Here is a 13,909-nt window from a genome sequence, read left to right as displayed (position 1 = left end):
TTACTGACTGTATCTGTACTGATGTTAATCCAGCTCCCTCACACTGTAACTCAGTAACCCCCCTCCCTCAGCACCCTGTGTTATTGACTGTATCTGTACTGATGTTAATCCAGCTCCCTCACACTGTCACTCAGTTACCCCCCTCCCTCAGCGCTCTGTGTTACTGACTGTATCTGTCATGATGTTAATCCAGCTCCCTCACACTGTCACTCAGTAACCCCCCTCTCCCAGCACCCTGTGTTACTGACTGTATCTGTACTGCTGTTAATCCAGCTCCCTCACACTGTCACTCAGTGACCCCTGTCTTCCCAGCACCCTGTGTTACTGATTGTTACTGATAGTAATGCAGCATATTGTCAACGTGTAGATGACAGACAGATGGAGACAATGATGTGTCCCAATGATGCACTTTTTTTAAAGTGCATTATTGCAGTAAAACAGCTTAAGTGTACCACCAAAATGCTATTGAATATTATTAGACTGTTGTTATTTCAAGGATTACTCACTCAGCTGAGGTAGTTTTTGGGGAGCATCTGATGGTGGAGAGGTTTAGAACATAAGAGAAGATCATGAAGGGAATTGCAATATTTAGGAGCTAGTGACTGAAGGCACAACTCCTAGTGTTGGAGCCATGAGGATGCTGAAGAGGAGGGATTAGGAGGATTGTAGGCGTCCTGAAGTGTTCTCTGGGTCTTTCCTTAGGTGACGTTGTTTGATTTTGTGAGAGTTTCTAATTAAATTTCACACTTCAGTTGTAATGTAAAGGAGTTTGATGTACTGTCCAATTGATTTAGCGAAATGTTGAATGGGACATTGTGGCTTTAATGGGCCTGGCTCGGCCTGGTGCTGGAGTTGCTGGGGGTGGTGTGGGAGTGGAGGGGAGGTGGGTTCAGTGACTGGGATTGATACCCCCCCCCACCTGGTTCCCATTTGCGACTGTGGAATCTGTGATTCAGCAAGAACAGGAAGCAGCTGCTGTGTGAGTCAGGGAACAGGAATGCCTGCAAAATCCGAGGCTGCCAGAACACGGACCAAGGCCTGGCCCAGTCGGTGAGAGCAAGTGCCAGCAGAAGCAAACCAAATGCCGAGTGAAACCACTGGAAGATCTTAACTGGAGAGGAAGGACATATCCGGGGAGACGCAACTTACAACCACTCAAGTTCTCAGGATAAGATTCATAGAATCCCTGCAGCAGGGAAGTAGGCCATTCAGCCCACACTGACCCTCCAAAGAGCATCCCACCCCCTACCCTATCCCTGCATTTCCCATGGCCAATCCACTTAACCTGCACATCTTTAGACTGTGGGAGGAAACCCACGCAGACACGGGGAGAAAGTGCAAACTCCACAAACAAAGTCAACCGAGGGTGGAATCGAACCTGGGTCCCTGGCACTGGGAACGCAGCAGTGCTAACCACTGAGCCATCGTGTTGCATGAAGCAAGACTGCTGATTAATAAGGCCCCAGGCAGGGAAGATGAAACAGATGGTACTGAGAGACTTCATTTCTCTTTTCTTTGGAGAGTAAGGAAATGACGCAGCACAGAGGGAGACCATTCAGCCAATCCGAGCTGTGCTGGCTCTTGGTAGTTCCTACCTTCTTTTTCCACATGGCGTCCTTTTCTTTTTTGGAAAGTTACAATTGAATCTACTTCCTGTTCCCTCTCAGGCAGTGCGTTCCAGATCCCAGTGACTCAGTGGGTAAAAAATGTTGTTTCTCGGTCTTTTGCCAATTACCTTATATCTGTGGCTGCATCTTCTGCAACAGGAAATTTTTTCCCCTCATCCGTGTTGTCAATGATAAACAACTTCAACCCAAGCTCCTCCTTGTCACTGAGGGAACCAACCCCAGCTTCTCCAGTCCATCCACATAACCAACATCCTCAGCCCTGCAACTCTTCGATCTCATCGTCTCTTCATCTTCTCAAGGACTTGACACTCAGCCTAAAGTCCGATGCCAAGATCGAGATACAGGGCTCCAGCTGAGGACGCATGAATGTCTTGTAAGGTTTTAGCATACCTCCCATGCTTTTCTTATTCTGTGTCTCTATCAATAAAGCTAAAATTCCATAAATTTCTATTTTCCACTGTTCACCTACAGTTACAACACAGACATCTACCCAACAATATGGAAAATTGCCCATGTTATTGCTGTACATAAAAGGCAGGACAAACCCAGCCCAGCTAATTACCACCACATCTGTCCACTCTTGATCATCAGCAAAGTGATGGAAGGTGTCATCAGCTTTGCTGCCTGCTCAGCAATAACCTGCTCAGTGACGCCCAGTTCGGGTTCCGCCAGGGCCACTCAGCTCCTGACCTCATTACAGCCTTGGTTCAAACATGGACAAAAGAGCTGAATTCCAGAGGTGAGTTGAGACTGGCTTCAAACAGCCCAAGCGAAATTAGATTAAATGGGAATCAAGAGGAATAATCTCTACTGCTTGGAGTCATACCTGACACATAGGAAGTTGGTCAAGGTTGTTGGAGGTCAGTCATCTTGGCTCCAGGACATCTCTGCGGAGTTCCTCAGGGTAGTGTCCTTGGCCCTTTGGCCGCTGCATCAATGACCTTCCCTCCATCATAAGATCAGAAGTGGGGATGTTCGCCGATGATTGCACAATGTTCAGCACCATTTGTGACTCCTCAGATACTGAAGCAGTCCATCTTCAAATGCAACAAGATCTGGACAATATCCAGGTTTGGGGTGGGAAAGTGGCAAGTGACATTCGCAACACACAAATGCAAGACAATGACCACCCCCCCAACAAGAGACAATCTAACCATCACCCTTCGACATTCAATGGCGTTACTATTACTACAGTTCAAGGAGGCAGCAATGCTGACACCCCATTAATAAATAAGAGAGTGGGCAAATTTATGGACAGATGACATACAATCTGGATAAATGTTAGGTTATCCAGTTTGAGAGGAGAAACAGGAAGGAAGATTATTATCTGAATGGCTATAAATTGAGAGCGTGCAATGAGACCTGGGTGTCCTTACACACCAGGCGCTGAAATTAAACGTGCAGGTGCAACAGGCAGTGAAGAGGGTAAATAATGCATTGATCTTCGTAGTGAAAAGATTCAAGTACAGGAGCAGGGGTGCGTTGCTGCAGTTGTGAATGGCCTTGGTGAGACCACATCTAGAATATTGTGTGCAGTTTCAATCTCCTTACCTGAGCGAGGAGGGAGTGCAACAAAGAGCTAGGTGGCATCCCCGTAGTTTTAAATTGTAATTTTGTTTTTTTACTCTCTCTAGAGAGTAGGAGGTTGAGGGATGACCATAAAGAGGTTTGAGGGCATGAATAGCAATGGTCTTTTCCCTAGTGTACGAGAGTTCAAAATTAGAGGGCATATTTTTATTTTGAGAGAAGAAGGATTTAAAAAGACAAATGAGGGGCAGTTTTGTTTTTACACAGAGAGTGGTTCATGTGTGGAATGAACTTCCAGAGAAGCAGAGCATTTAGTGCCTGTCCAAATTGATGACAGTAGGGTCCACATCAGCCTTGATCACATTGGAATAGGATCGAGGGGCAGAATGGCCGAGGTATTTTCCTTTATGAGCAGCTCTTTGCATTTTCTCTTTCACTAGAATTCTAATCTGTCTTTGACTCTCAATATCTGTGTGTACTTTTCATTCCCAATCCTTACGAAGTAAACACAGCCTGTCATTATTATCACTGCTACGTCCTGCCTTCTTGGATTCAGTCAACCACTCTTCAGGCCTAACACATCCAGCTGAGCACAGCAGCATCTCCAACTGCAACTTGAATTAGCCACTGTTTGGCACTGCTCCAGCCTTCAGCCTCCTCCAGAAATTCTCCTAAAGTCTGGGCTCAGCATTACTGACGTCCACACTGTCCCAAACTTCAGATTTCCCTGTCAGCTGTTTCAAACCTCTCTCTCTTTGAGACAATAATTTCATTATGTTTAATAAACCAGTCTCTGTGAATGGCATTCAAATCAAATTTAAACAGTAAATGCATGGCCTGTGGTCATTTAAGATAAAGGCAGTGACTGTCATTCCTCTACACCGTCTCCATCAAACACTCCCAGGACGGAGACAGCACGGGGTTAGATACAAAGTAAAGCTCTCTCTACACCGTCTCCATCAAACACTCCCAGAACAGAGACAGCACGGGGTTAGAAACAGAGTAAAGCTTTCTCTACACCGTCACCGTCAAACACTCCCAGGATAGGGACAGCACGGGGTTAGATACAGAGTAAAGCTCTCTCTACACCGTCTCCATCAAACACTCCCAGGACAGGGACAGCATAGGGTTAGATACAGAGTAAGGGTCTGTCTACACTGTCCCTGGACAGCATGGGGTTAGATACAGAGTTTTTTTAAAATTTATTCATTTGAGAGATGTGAGCATCACTGGCTGGGTGAAGCAGCATTTATTGGCTGCCACTAGTTGCCCTTTGAGAAGGTGGTGGTGTGCTGCCTTCTTAAACCGCTGCAGTCCTCCTGCTGTGGGTTAACCCACAATGCCCTGAGGGAGGGAATTCCAGGATTTTGACCCAGCGACAGTGAAGGAACGGCGAGATATTTCCAAGTCAGGATGGTGAGTGGCTTGGAGGGGAACTTGCAGGGGATGGTGTTCCCATGTATCTGCTGCCCTTGTCCTTCGAGATGGAAGTGGTCGTGGGTTTGGAAGGTGCTGTCTGAGGGTCTTTGGTGAATTTCTGCAGTGCATCTTGTAGATAGTACACACTGCTGCTACTGTATACATGTTCTATCTAACCACATACTGTCCCTGACCTGGGAGTGTTTGATGGAGACAGTGTGAGATGAGTTTTATTCTGTATGTAACTCTATGCTGTCCCTGCCCTGGGAGTGTTTGATGGGGACAGTGTGAGATGAGTTTTATTCTGTATGTAACTCCATGCTGTCCCTGTCCTCGGAGTGTTTGATGGGAGCGGTATAGAGGGAGCTTTACTCCAATCTGTGACATCTCAGAGTGGCTGCAGAACGTTCTCAAGGGGAAGGGTGAGCTGCCAGAAGTCATCGTGAACATTAGCACAAATGACATAGGTAGAAATAGGGATGAGGTCCTGCGGAGTGATTATAGAGAGCTCAGAAATAAGTTAAAAACCAGGACCTCACCGGTGGTAATCTCCAGGTGACTTCCAGTGCCATGCGCTAGTGAAGGTAAGAACAGGAGGAGATGGCAGATGAATGTGTTGCAAAAGAATTGGTGCAGGGGGCAGGGATTCAGATTCCTGGATCATTGGCATCTTTTCTGGGGCAGAGGTGACCTGTCCAAGAGGGACCGGTGGCACTTGAACTGGACGGGGGACCAATATCCTGGCGGGCAGATTTGCTAGTGCTGCAAGGGAGGGTTTAAACTAGATTGGCAGGGGGGTGGGATCCTCAACAGCAGGGAGGCAAGTGCGAGGCTGGAAGGAGCTACAGTAATCAGAAATAGCAAGTTGAAGAGACAGGTCAGGCTGGAACAGGACAGGGAGCGAGGAATGCCTGTTGGATTATATTACATCTATTTCAATGCAAGAGGGCTGACAGATAAGGCTGATGAACTCAGGGTGTGGATAGGTTTGTGGGTCTGGGATATTATAGCCATTACAGAAGCATAGCTAAGGGAGGGACAGGGCTGGCAGCTTAATGTGCCAGGGTACGGGTGCTTTAGGTGGGACAGAGGGGGAGGAAAGAGGGGAGGGGGAGTTGCATTTGTTATTAAGGGGGTATCACAACAGTAGTCAGAGATGAAATAACTGAGGGATCATCCAGTGAGGCTTTGTGGGTGGAGTTAAGAAATAAGAAGGGGATGGTGATTTTATTGGGGCTGTACTATGGGCCCCCAAATAGTCAGTGGGAGCTAGAGGAACAAATATGCAGGGAAATATGGTTTACATTGTGGGAAATTATCATTTTCAAAACATAGACTGGGACTGCCATAATGTTAAGGGCTTAGATGGGGTGGAATTTGTTAAATGCGTTCAGGAAAGTTTCTTCAAGTAGTATATAGAGGGTACTACTCGGGACAGGACAAAACTCAACCTACTCTTGGGAAATAGAATAGGACAGGTGACTGAGGTGACAGTGGGGGAGCACTTTCGGACCAGTGAATAGTAAAATAGTTATGGAGAAGGTCAAAACTAGTCCACAGGTTCAAGTTCTAAATTGGGGCAAGGCAAATTTTGATGGAATTAGACAGAAGCTTGCAGGGGTTGATTGGAGCAGTTTGTTTGCAGGGAAAGGGCCCTCCAGCAAGTGGGAGGCTTTTAAAAGTGAGATAGCTAGAGTTCAAGGTCTGTATATTCCTGTGAGGGTGAAGGGCAAGGTTGGCAGGAGTAGGGAACACTGGATGACAAGAGATATTGAGGCTTTGACCAGAAAAAAGGAGGCATGGCTCAGGAACAGGCAGCTAGGATCAAGGGAATCCCTGGAGGTATATAGGGGATACAGGAGTTTACTGAACAAGGAAATCAGGAGGGTGAAAAGGGGGCATGAGATAACTTTGGCTAAGAAGATTAGGGTGAATCCAAAGAGATTCTTTCAGTATGTTAAAGGAAAAAGAATAAAGGGGGAGTTGCATTTGTTATTAAGGGGGGTATCACAGCAGTTGTCAGAGATGAAATAACTGAGGGATCATCCAGTGAGGCTTTGTGGGTGGAGTTAAGAAATAAGAAGGGCCCCTCCAGGACCAGTGTGGAACTGCTGGAGATGGGTGAGGTCCCCAATGAATATTTCTCCTCTGTGTTTACTGTGGAGGAAGACATGAAGACTTGGGAACTTGGGAAAGTTAGTGGCAATATCTTGAGGACAGTCCATACCACAGTAGAGGAGGTGTTGGACAGATTAGAATGTATGAAGGTGGATAAATCACCTGGTCCTGACCAGATATATCCAAGAACCCTGCAAGAGGCTAGGGAAGAAATTGCAGGGGCGTGGTTGATATATTTACATCATCGTTAGCTACAGGTGAGGTCCCGGAAGACTGGAGGGTGGCGAAAGTTGTGCCCTTATTCAAGAAGGGCTGCAAAGAAAAACCTAGGAATTATAGATTAGTAAGCCTAACATCTATGGTGGGTAAGTTACTTGAGAAGATTCAGAGGGATAAGATAAACATGCATTTAGAAAGACAGGGTTTGATTAGGAATAGTCAGCATGGCTTTGTGCATGGGAGATCATGCCTCACAAATTCATTAGAGTTCTTTGATGAAGTGACCAGGATAGTTGATGAGGGCAGGGCAGTAAATGTAGTCTATGTGGATTTTAGTAAGGCCTTTGATTAGGTTCCACATGGTAGGCTGCTCTGGAAGGTTAGATCACATGGAATCCAGGGAGAGCTGGCAAATTGGATACAGAATTGGCTTGATGGTAGGAAGCAGAGAGCAATGATGGAAGGATGCTTGTCTGACTGAAGACTTGTGACTAGTGGTGTGTCTCAGGGGTCGGTGCTGGGCCCATTGCTGTTTGTTATCTATATCAATGGTTTGGATAAGAATGTACAAGGGATGATTCGTAAATTTGCAGATGACACTAAAATAGGCGGTATCATGGTCAGTGAGGAAGGTTATCAGAAATTGCAGCAGGATCTTGATCAGCTGGGGAAGTGGGCCGAGAAATGGCAAATGGAGTTTAACATAAATAAGCGTGAGGTGTTGCATTTTGGAAAGTCAAATCCTGATAGGAGTTTCACGGTGAATGGTCGGGCCTTAAGAAGTGTAGTGGAACAGACGGACCCTGGAGTTCAGGTGCACGGGTCTCTGAAAGTGGAGTCACAGGTAGACAGGGCAGTGAAGAAGGCTTTTGGCACACTAGCCTTCATCAGTCAGGGCATTGAGTATAGAAGTTGGGAAGTTATGTTGGACTTGTATAGGATGTTGGTGAGGCCGCACTTGGAGTATTGTGTTTAGTTTTGGTCACTTTGCTATATGAAGGATGTTATTAAACTGGAAAGAGTGCAGAAGAAATTTACAAGGATGTTACCAGGACTCAAGAGACTGAGTTGTAGGGAGAGGTTGGACAAGCTAGGACATTTTTCTTTAGACCATAGGAGACTGAGGGTGCATTATATAGAAGTGTATAAGATCATGAGAGGCATGGATAGGGTGAATGCACTCAGTCTTTTTACCAGAGTTGGGGAATCGAGGACTAGAGGGCATCAGTTAACGCAAGAGGGGAAAGAACACATGGGAACCTGAGGGGCAATGCTTTTTACACAGAGAGTGGTACACATATGGAATAAGCTGCCAGCGGAAGTGGTTGAGGCGGGTACATTAACAACATTTGAAAGGCATTTGGACGAATACATGGATAGGAAAGGTTTGGAAGGATATGGGTCATGTGCAGGGAAATGGTGTTAACATGGATGGACATTTTGGTCGGCGTGGACCAGTTTGGGCTGAAGGGCCTGTCGCCATGCTGTAGGTCTCGATATTTCCCTGTGACTCTGTACCTGTGTTGGAAATGTTTGATGGGACAATGTACAGGCAGCTTTACTCCATATCTAACCCTTTAACTGCCCGTGTCCTGGGACTGTTTGATGCGGACAGTGTAGAGGGAGCTTTATTCTGAATCTAACTCCATGCTGTCCCTGTCCTGGGAGTGTAGAGGAAGCTTTACTTTCATTATAAACCCCTACAGGAGAATTGTTGCTCTATATAGCCCTCAACCTAACGGAACAGTCATCTCAGCTCCTTTCTGTCAGCGCGTCATCCACAGATAGTTTCTGCATTTCTGATACTCTGATCCTCCAGTGGGAGACATTGTAAACAGATGGAGGTTGCCATGCTATAGAATGTATTAAATCAGATGCTGCACTGACAGTGGGAGCATTTGGAGAATTCAAGATTACAAACTCACGCTAAGGAGTGGCTGGCTTCTGCCAGGCAACAGCTGAGTTGCTAATGATGGTAAGAAAATCAGTGACACCAATGGAGGCACTGATTTCCCATCATGCCTAGCCAGAGTGAAAGGCCTCTATTGAAGTAAATCTAGTCAATACTTTTGTGTTACTGCATTACTGACAAACAACATGTACCTAGAGAAATCTGACAAGTGAGTGAGCTGTGAGGACAGAGACTGAGGCCAATTCTGAGACCCGGTAGTAGCTGAAGTAGCAGTTTATGAGGAGGTAATGGCATAGTAGTGAGAGAATTATTCTAGACATTAATCTGGTTCACTAATGTCCTTTAGGGAAGGAAACTGCCATCCTTACCTGGTTTGGCCTACATGTGACTCCAGACCCACGGCAATGTGGTTGACTCTAAACTGCCCTCTGGGCAATTAGGGATGGGCAATAAATGCTGCCTGGTTAGTGAGGCCCTCATCCTGCGAATGAATAGAGAAAAGAAAAGACACCCAGGTCATGTTATGAGGATCTGGGTTTGAATCCCACCAAGGCAGAGGGTAGAATTTAAATTCAATAAAATCTGGAATCAAGAGTCTAATGATGGCCATGAAACTGTTGTCAATTGCTATTGCTGTTGTGGAAAGAATGAGGCTTTTTCCCAGGGTGGAGGGGTCAATTACTGGGGGATACAAGTTCGAGGTGTGAGCGGGGATATTTAAAAGAGATGTGCGAGGCCTGTTTTTCACACAAAGGGTTGGAGAGTGCCTGGAACGCGTTACCAGAGGAGGTGATGGAAACAAACACGATAGCTGCATTCAAGAAGCACCTGGACGAATACATGAATAGGAAGGGAATAGAGGGATACGGAACCTGTAAGTGAAGACAGTTTTAGTATGGAAGGGCCAAATATGTCAGCACAGGCTTGGAGGGCCGAAGGGCCTGTTCCTGTGCTGTATTGTTCTTTGTTCTTTGAGATTGTTGGAAAAACCCATCTGGTTCACTAATGTCACTCAGCGAAGGAAACTGCCATCCTTACCTGGTATGGCCTACACATAACTTGAGACCCACAGCAATATGGTTGACTTTTAACTGACCTCTGGGTAATTATTGAAGGGCAATAAATGCTGGCCTAGCCAGCAACACCTACATCTGGTAAATGAATACAGAAAAAGCAGCTTGTTGAGGTCACTCTCCCTGATGTCACTGGTGGACAATGTACTGTTTGCTGATTATGAAAGTTGTTGAGCTGTCAGAGCAGAGCTGGCTGCAATTCGGAGCAACAGTTCACTTGTATTACACTATAGTAACAGGCCATTCTTCTCATCAGGCCCATGCTGGTATAAATCCTGTACATGTTCTACTCCATTGCTCCAAAACAGATATACTACAAGTGGATCGAATCATCTTTCACTGAGGATAATCTTAGACCTATTGACAAAGATTAATGGTGTAGGTGAGAGTCTCTGGTATAACACAGATAATGGGACAGTTTGGGGACTAACAGTGTGGGTGCAGATGAATAGAAAGGAATGAAGAATTTACAAGTACTTGTACCTCAGAAGGTTCCAAATCCCCTCACATTTATTTTGGAAGTGTTGTTCCACCAGGCAGTCAGTCTGTGTATAGCGAGCTCTCGAAAATACCTTTGGGAATGTGTCCAGATCATCTGTTTTTGTTCGATGAGGAATACAAGTTGGCAAGACAGTGAGGAAACTCATCTTACTTTTATTCAAAAGTGTACCACAGGATCATTCACATCCAGGTGACAGGACAGATAAAGTGTGGGTTTAATGCTTTATCTAAATCACGTGTCTCCAATAGTACACTCCATCCCTGGTACTGCATTGACCCTGGAATGTGTCCTGTGGTCTCTGGATTGGGACTGAATCCAAACACTGACTAACTTAGTGCTGAGAGAGATATGCACTGAGCTTAGAGCGTGGACCACGAATGAGAAAGGCAATTTAATTGGACAGGTCATTTTGTCAGTCACATAACGCTGAACTGCAACTAAAAATACAATTTGTGACGTTCCCCAGTCAGACAGCAATTGGGCTCTGAATCATCCAAGTCTGATTTGATTTATTGTTGTCACGTGTACCAAGGAACAGTGAAAAGTGTTGTTTTGTGTGCTGTACAGGCAGATTGCACCATACAAAGTGCACCAGGGCAGCAGAACAGAGTGCAGAATACAGTGTAACAGCGGCAGAGAAGGTGCAGAAATGGTGGTCAGGTTTGCTGGCCTTAAAGGGGCATTCCTTTTATCTTCAAAGATAAGAGTTCTGCAGTGGACATGCCTTCCGGTTTTAACTAATTGTGCTTTTCTTTCCTCCTTGTCATGTACAGGCCATCATAATTCTGCAGGTCTCATACATACCTCCTCCAGGGGCTGCACCTTTATTCCCGCCAGCACCAGTTCAACCTGAGGTGACAGCGACAGAAGCGTTAGGGGACACTGATGAACCCACTGGTAAGATGGTGTGGGAGTTGGGAGGTTTTAATGGTGACCATTTGGGGAGGCGGGGTGCACACTCAAAGATTTCTGCAAGTCACTCTGGAATTTTGCACAACACAGGATGAAGCTGCGAAGCAGGAAAGGTCCGATCTGCAATTTGGTTGAATCATAAATCCCCTTGGACACAGATCTTGGGGAAAGATGTTTTAAAAATTTATTTGTGAGATGTGGGCGTCACTGGCTGGGCCCAGCATTTATTGTCCATCCCTAGTTGCCCCCTTGAGAAGGTGGGGGTGAGCTGCCTTCTTGAACCGCTGCAGTCCTCCTGCTGTGGGTTGACCCACAATGCTATCAGGGAGGGAATTCCAGGATTTTGACCCAGAGATAGTGAAGGAATGACAATATATTTCCAAGTCAGGATGGCGAGTGGCTCGTAGGGGAACTTGCAGGGGATGGTGTTCCCATGTGTCTGCTGCCCTTGTCCTTCTAGATGGAAATGGTCGTGGGTTTGGAAGGTGCTGCCTGAGGATCTTTGGTGAATTTCTGCAGTGCATCTTGTAGATAGTACACACTGCTGCTACTGAGCATCGGTGGTGGAGGGAATGGGCGCTTGTAGATGTGGTGCCAATCAAGTGGGCTGCTTTGTCCTGGATGGTAGAGTTTATGGGTTTGGCAATATTTGCCTCAGACGACACCACTCCAGGGGAAATAAAAACCCTTTCTGCTTCACTGACAGTGAGTTGATGATGCAACTGCCATTCTGATGTATGAACATACAAATAAGGTGTGGGAGTTGGCCATTCGGCCCCTCAGGCCTGTCCTGCCCTTTAGTGGATGATTCATTACTCCAAATTCCTGCCGACCTTTCAGCCCCTTTCTTATCAAGAATCTGTCTAATACTGCCCGAAAAGAAATTCACCGAATCTGCCTTTTGAGGAAGAGAGTTCCAAATACTTGTGAGCTTCTTTGAAAGATCAGAATCTTCTTATCTCTGTTTCAATTGGGTTTGGAGCCAAATCCAACAGCCTGAGATAGCGAGACTCCTTAAGGTATCACAGACAAAGTGAATCAATTCAGGTGTTAGTGTTGACTGAGGTACTACTGCTTACCAGGACAGCTAAAAAAATGACTGTTGTTCCTTTATTACTGCCATTGCATCTTTAACCCCTGCTCAAGTTACTACAGTAGACAGGCAATGACCCCACATAACATATGATCAAACAAACAATATCTTTTGACAGTGTAGCGCACGCTCCTTCACTACACCCGGATTATCTCCATCAAGTCCTGCTATGGGGTTTCAACTCACAACTTTCAAACTCCGAAGCATGTGTGTGGTCTAGAACTCAACACTCATCGCTGACACAGCTTAGCTTGACAATGATGTCAGCAATTTCATCAACTATAGAGTCTTTCATTTAATATCTTTGTAGTTCTTCTCAGTGGAGATGACAAATAATGGCAAACTGACCACCCCTTTTTACAGACTGTAAGAAGACGATCGTAAACTGAAGAAGGCCATTCAGCCCATCGAGGCTGCTCCACCATTCAATGACATCATGGCTGATCGGATAATCCTCAACACCTTATTCCCGTGACTCTCGATTCCTTCCCTAATTGATTTAAAATCTATCTCAGCCTTGAACGTACTTAATGACCCAGTCTCAACAGCCTTCTGTGCTAAAGAATTCCCACAGATTCACTCCCCTCTGAGAAAAGAAATTCATCTTCACCTCTGCCTCAAATGTGTGACACTTTAATCTGAGATTTCTGGTCATACAAGTGTTAACAGCCTTTCCACATCTACCTTGTTAAGACTCCTAACGTTGTACTGTCACCTCTTATTCTTCGAGTTCCAATGAACTCTTCGTGTTCACCGTAATTCTGAAAGGTGCGCAAATATTGCCCTCTTTATGAAAGCCCACTTTACAACGTTATACTAACGCAGTTACACTACAACTCTCTGCAAATTCTATATTTGTATTCTGTTCCATGAATCAGGATGTGACAGGGTTAATTGGGAGTTCTGGGTTATTCTGAGTGTTTTGTTTAAAAAACGTCCAATTATGGAGAATCCAAAAGCCGGAGTTGTAAACATTTGGACAGTCACTAATGAATTCTACAGGGAAATCAGGCGAACCTCCATTACCCAGAGAGTGGTTATTGGAAAGGCATTGAGGAACATGTGGGTGGGGTTGGATGAATCGCTGTGGGAGGAGATTCTTGTGGCATGGCCATGTTGAGTGAATAGTGTTTCTTTTGTGGCCAGTACTGTGTAACATTCAGTTTGTTCACCAACTGAATCATGATGGAGTCCTTTCAGCTGCAGTGGGGGTTCTCAAGGGGCAATTAGGGATGGCAATAAATGCTGGCCAGCCAGCGATGCCCACACCCCAAGACTGAATTAAAAAAAACTGAATGTAGAGAGTAATTCACGAATCTCATGAGTTCACTTCTCACTTTCTGTGAGCTAAGGAGGCTTTAACTGAATTTAATGACAGCGATGTTAATAGCGTGGAATCTTCTGACTTGCTTTGTGAGGGAGTAGGACTAGCCTCTGACTGGGGTAGGGATCAAAAGCAGAAGTTGCTGGAAAAGCTCAGCAGGTCTGGCAGCATCTGTGAAGAAA

At 45.6% G+C, this 13,909-nt stretch overlaps 1 protein-coding gene across 1 annotated transcript in view; it reads left to right on the top strand.

The window, feature by feature from the left end:
- dysf (dysferlin, limb girdle muscular dystrophy 2B (autosomal recessive)) overlaps positions 1–13,909 on the top strand; it is a 236,281-nt gene that overhangs the window by 30,872 nt on the left and 191,500 nt on the right. The window contains exon 5 of the mRNA XM_048600995.1: positions 11,172–11,303. Within this exon, the coding sequence (XP_048456952.1) occupies positions 11,172–11,303 (132 nt within the window). The remainder of the gene's footprint in view (positions 1–11,171; positions 11,304–13,909) is intronic.

This window comes from Rhincodon typus, chromosome 1, assembly GCF_021869965.1.
Source record: "Rhincodon typus isolate 14 chromosome 1, sRhiTyp1.1, whole genome shotgun sequence".
NCBI lineage: Eukaryota > Metazoa > Chordata > Chondrichthyes > Orectolobiformes > Rhincodontidae > Rhincodon > Rhincodon typus.
This window is presented reverse-complemented; position numbering and strand designations above follow the sequence as displayed.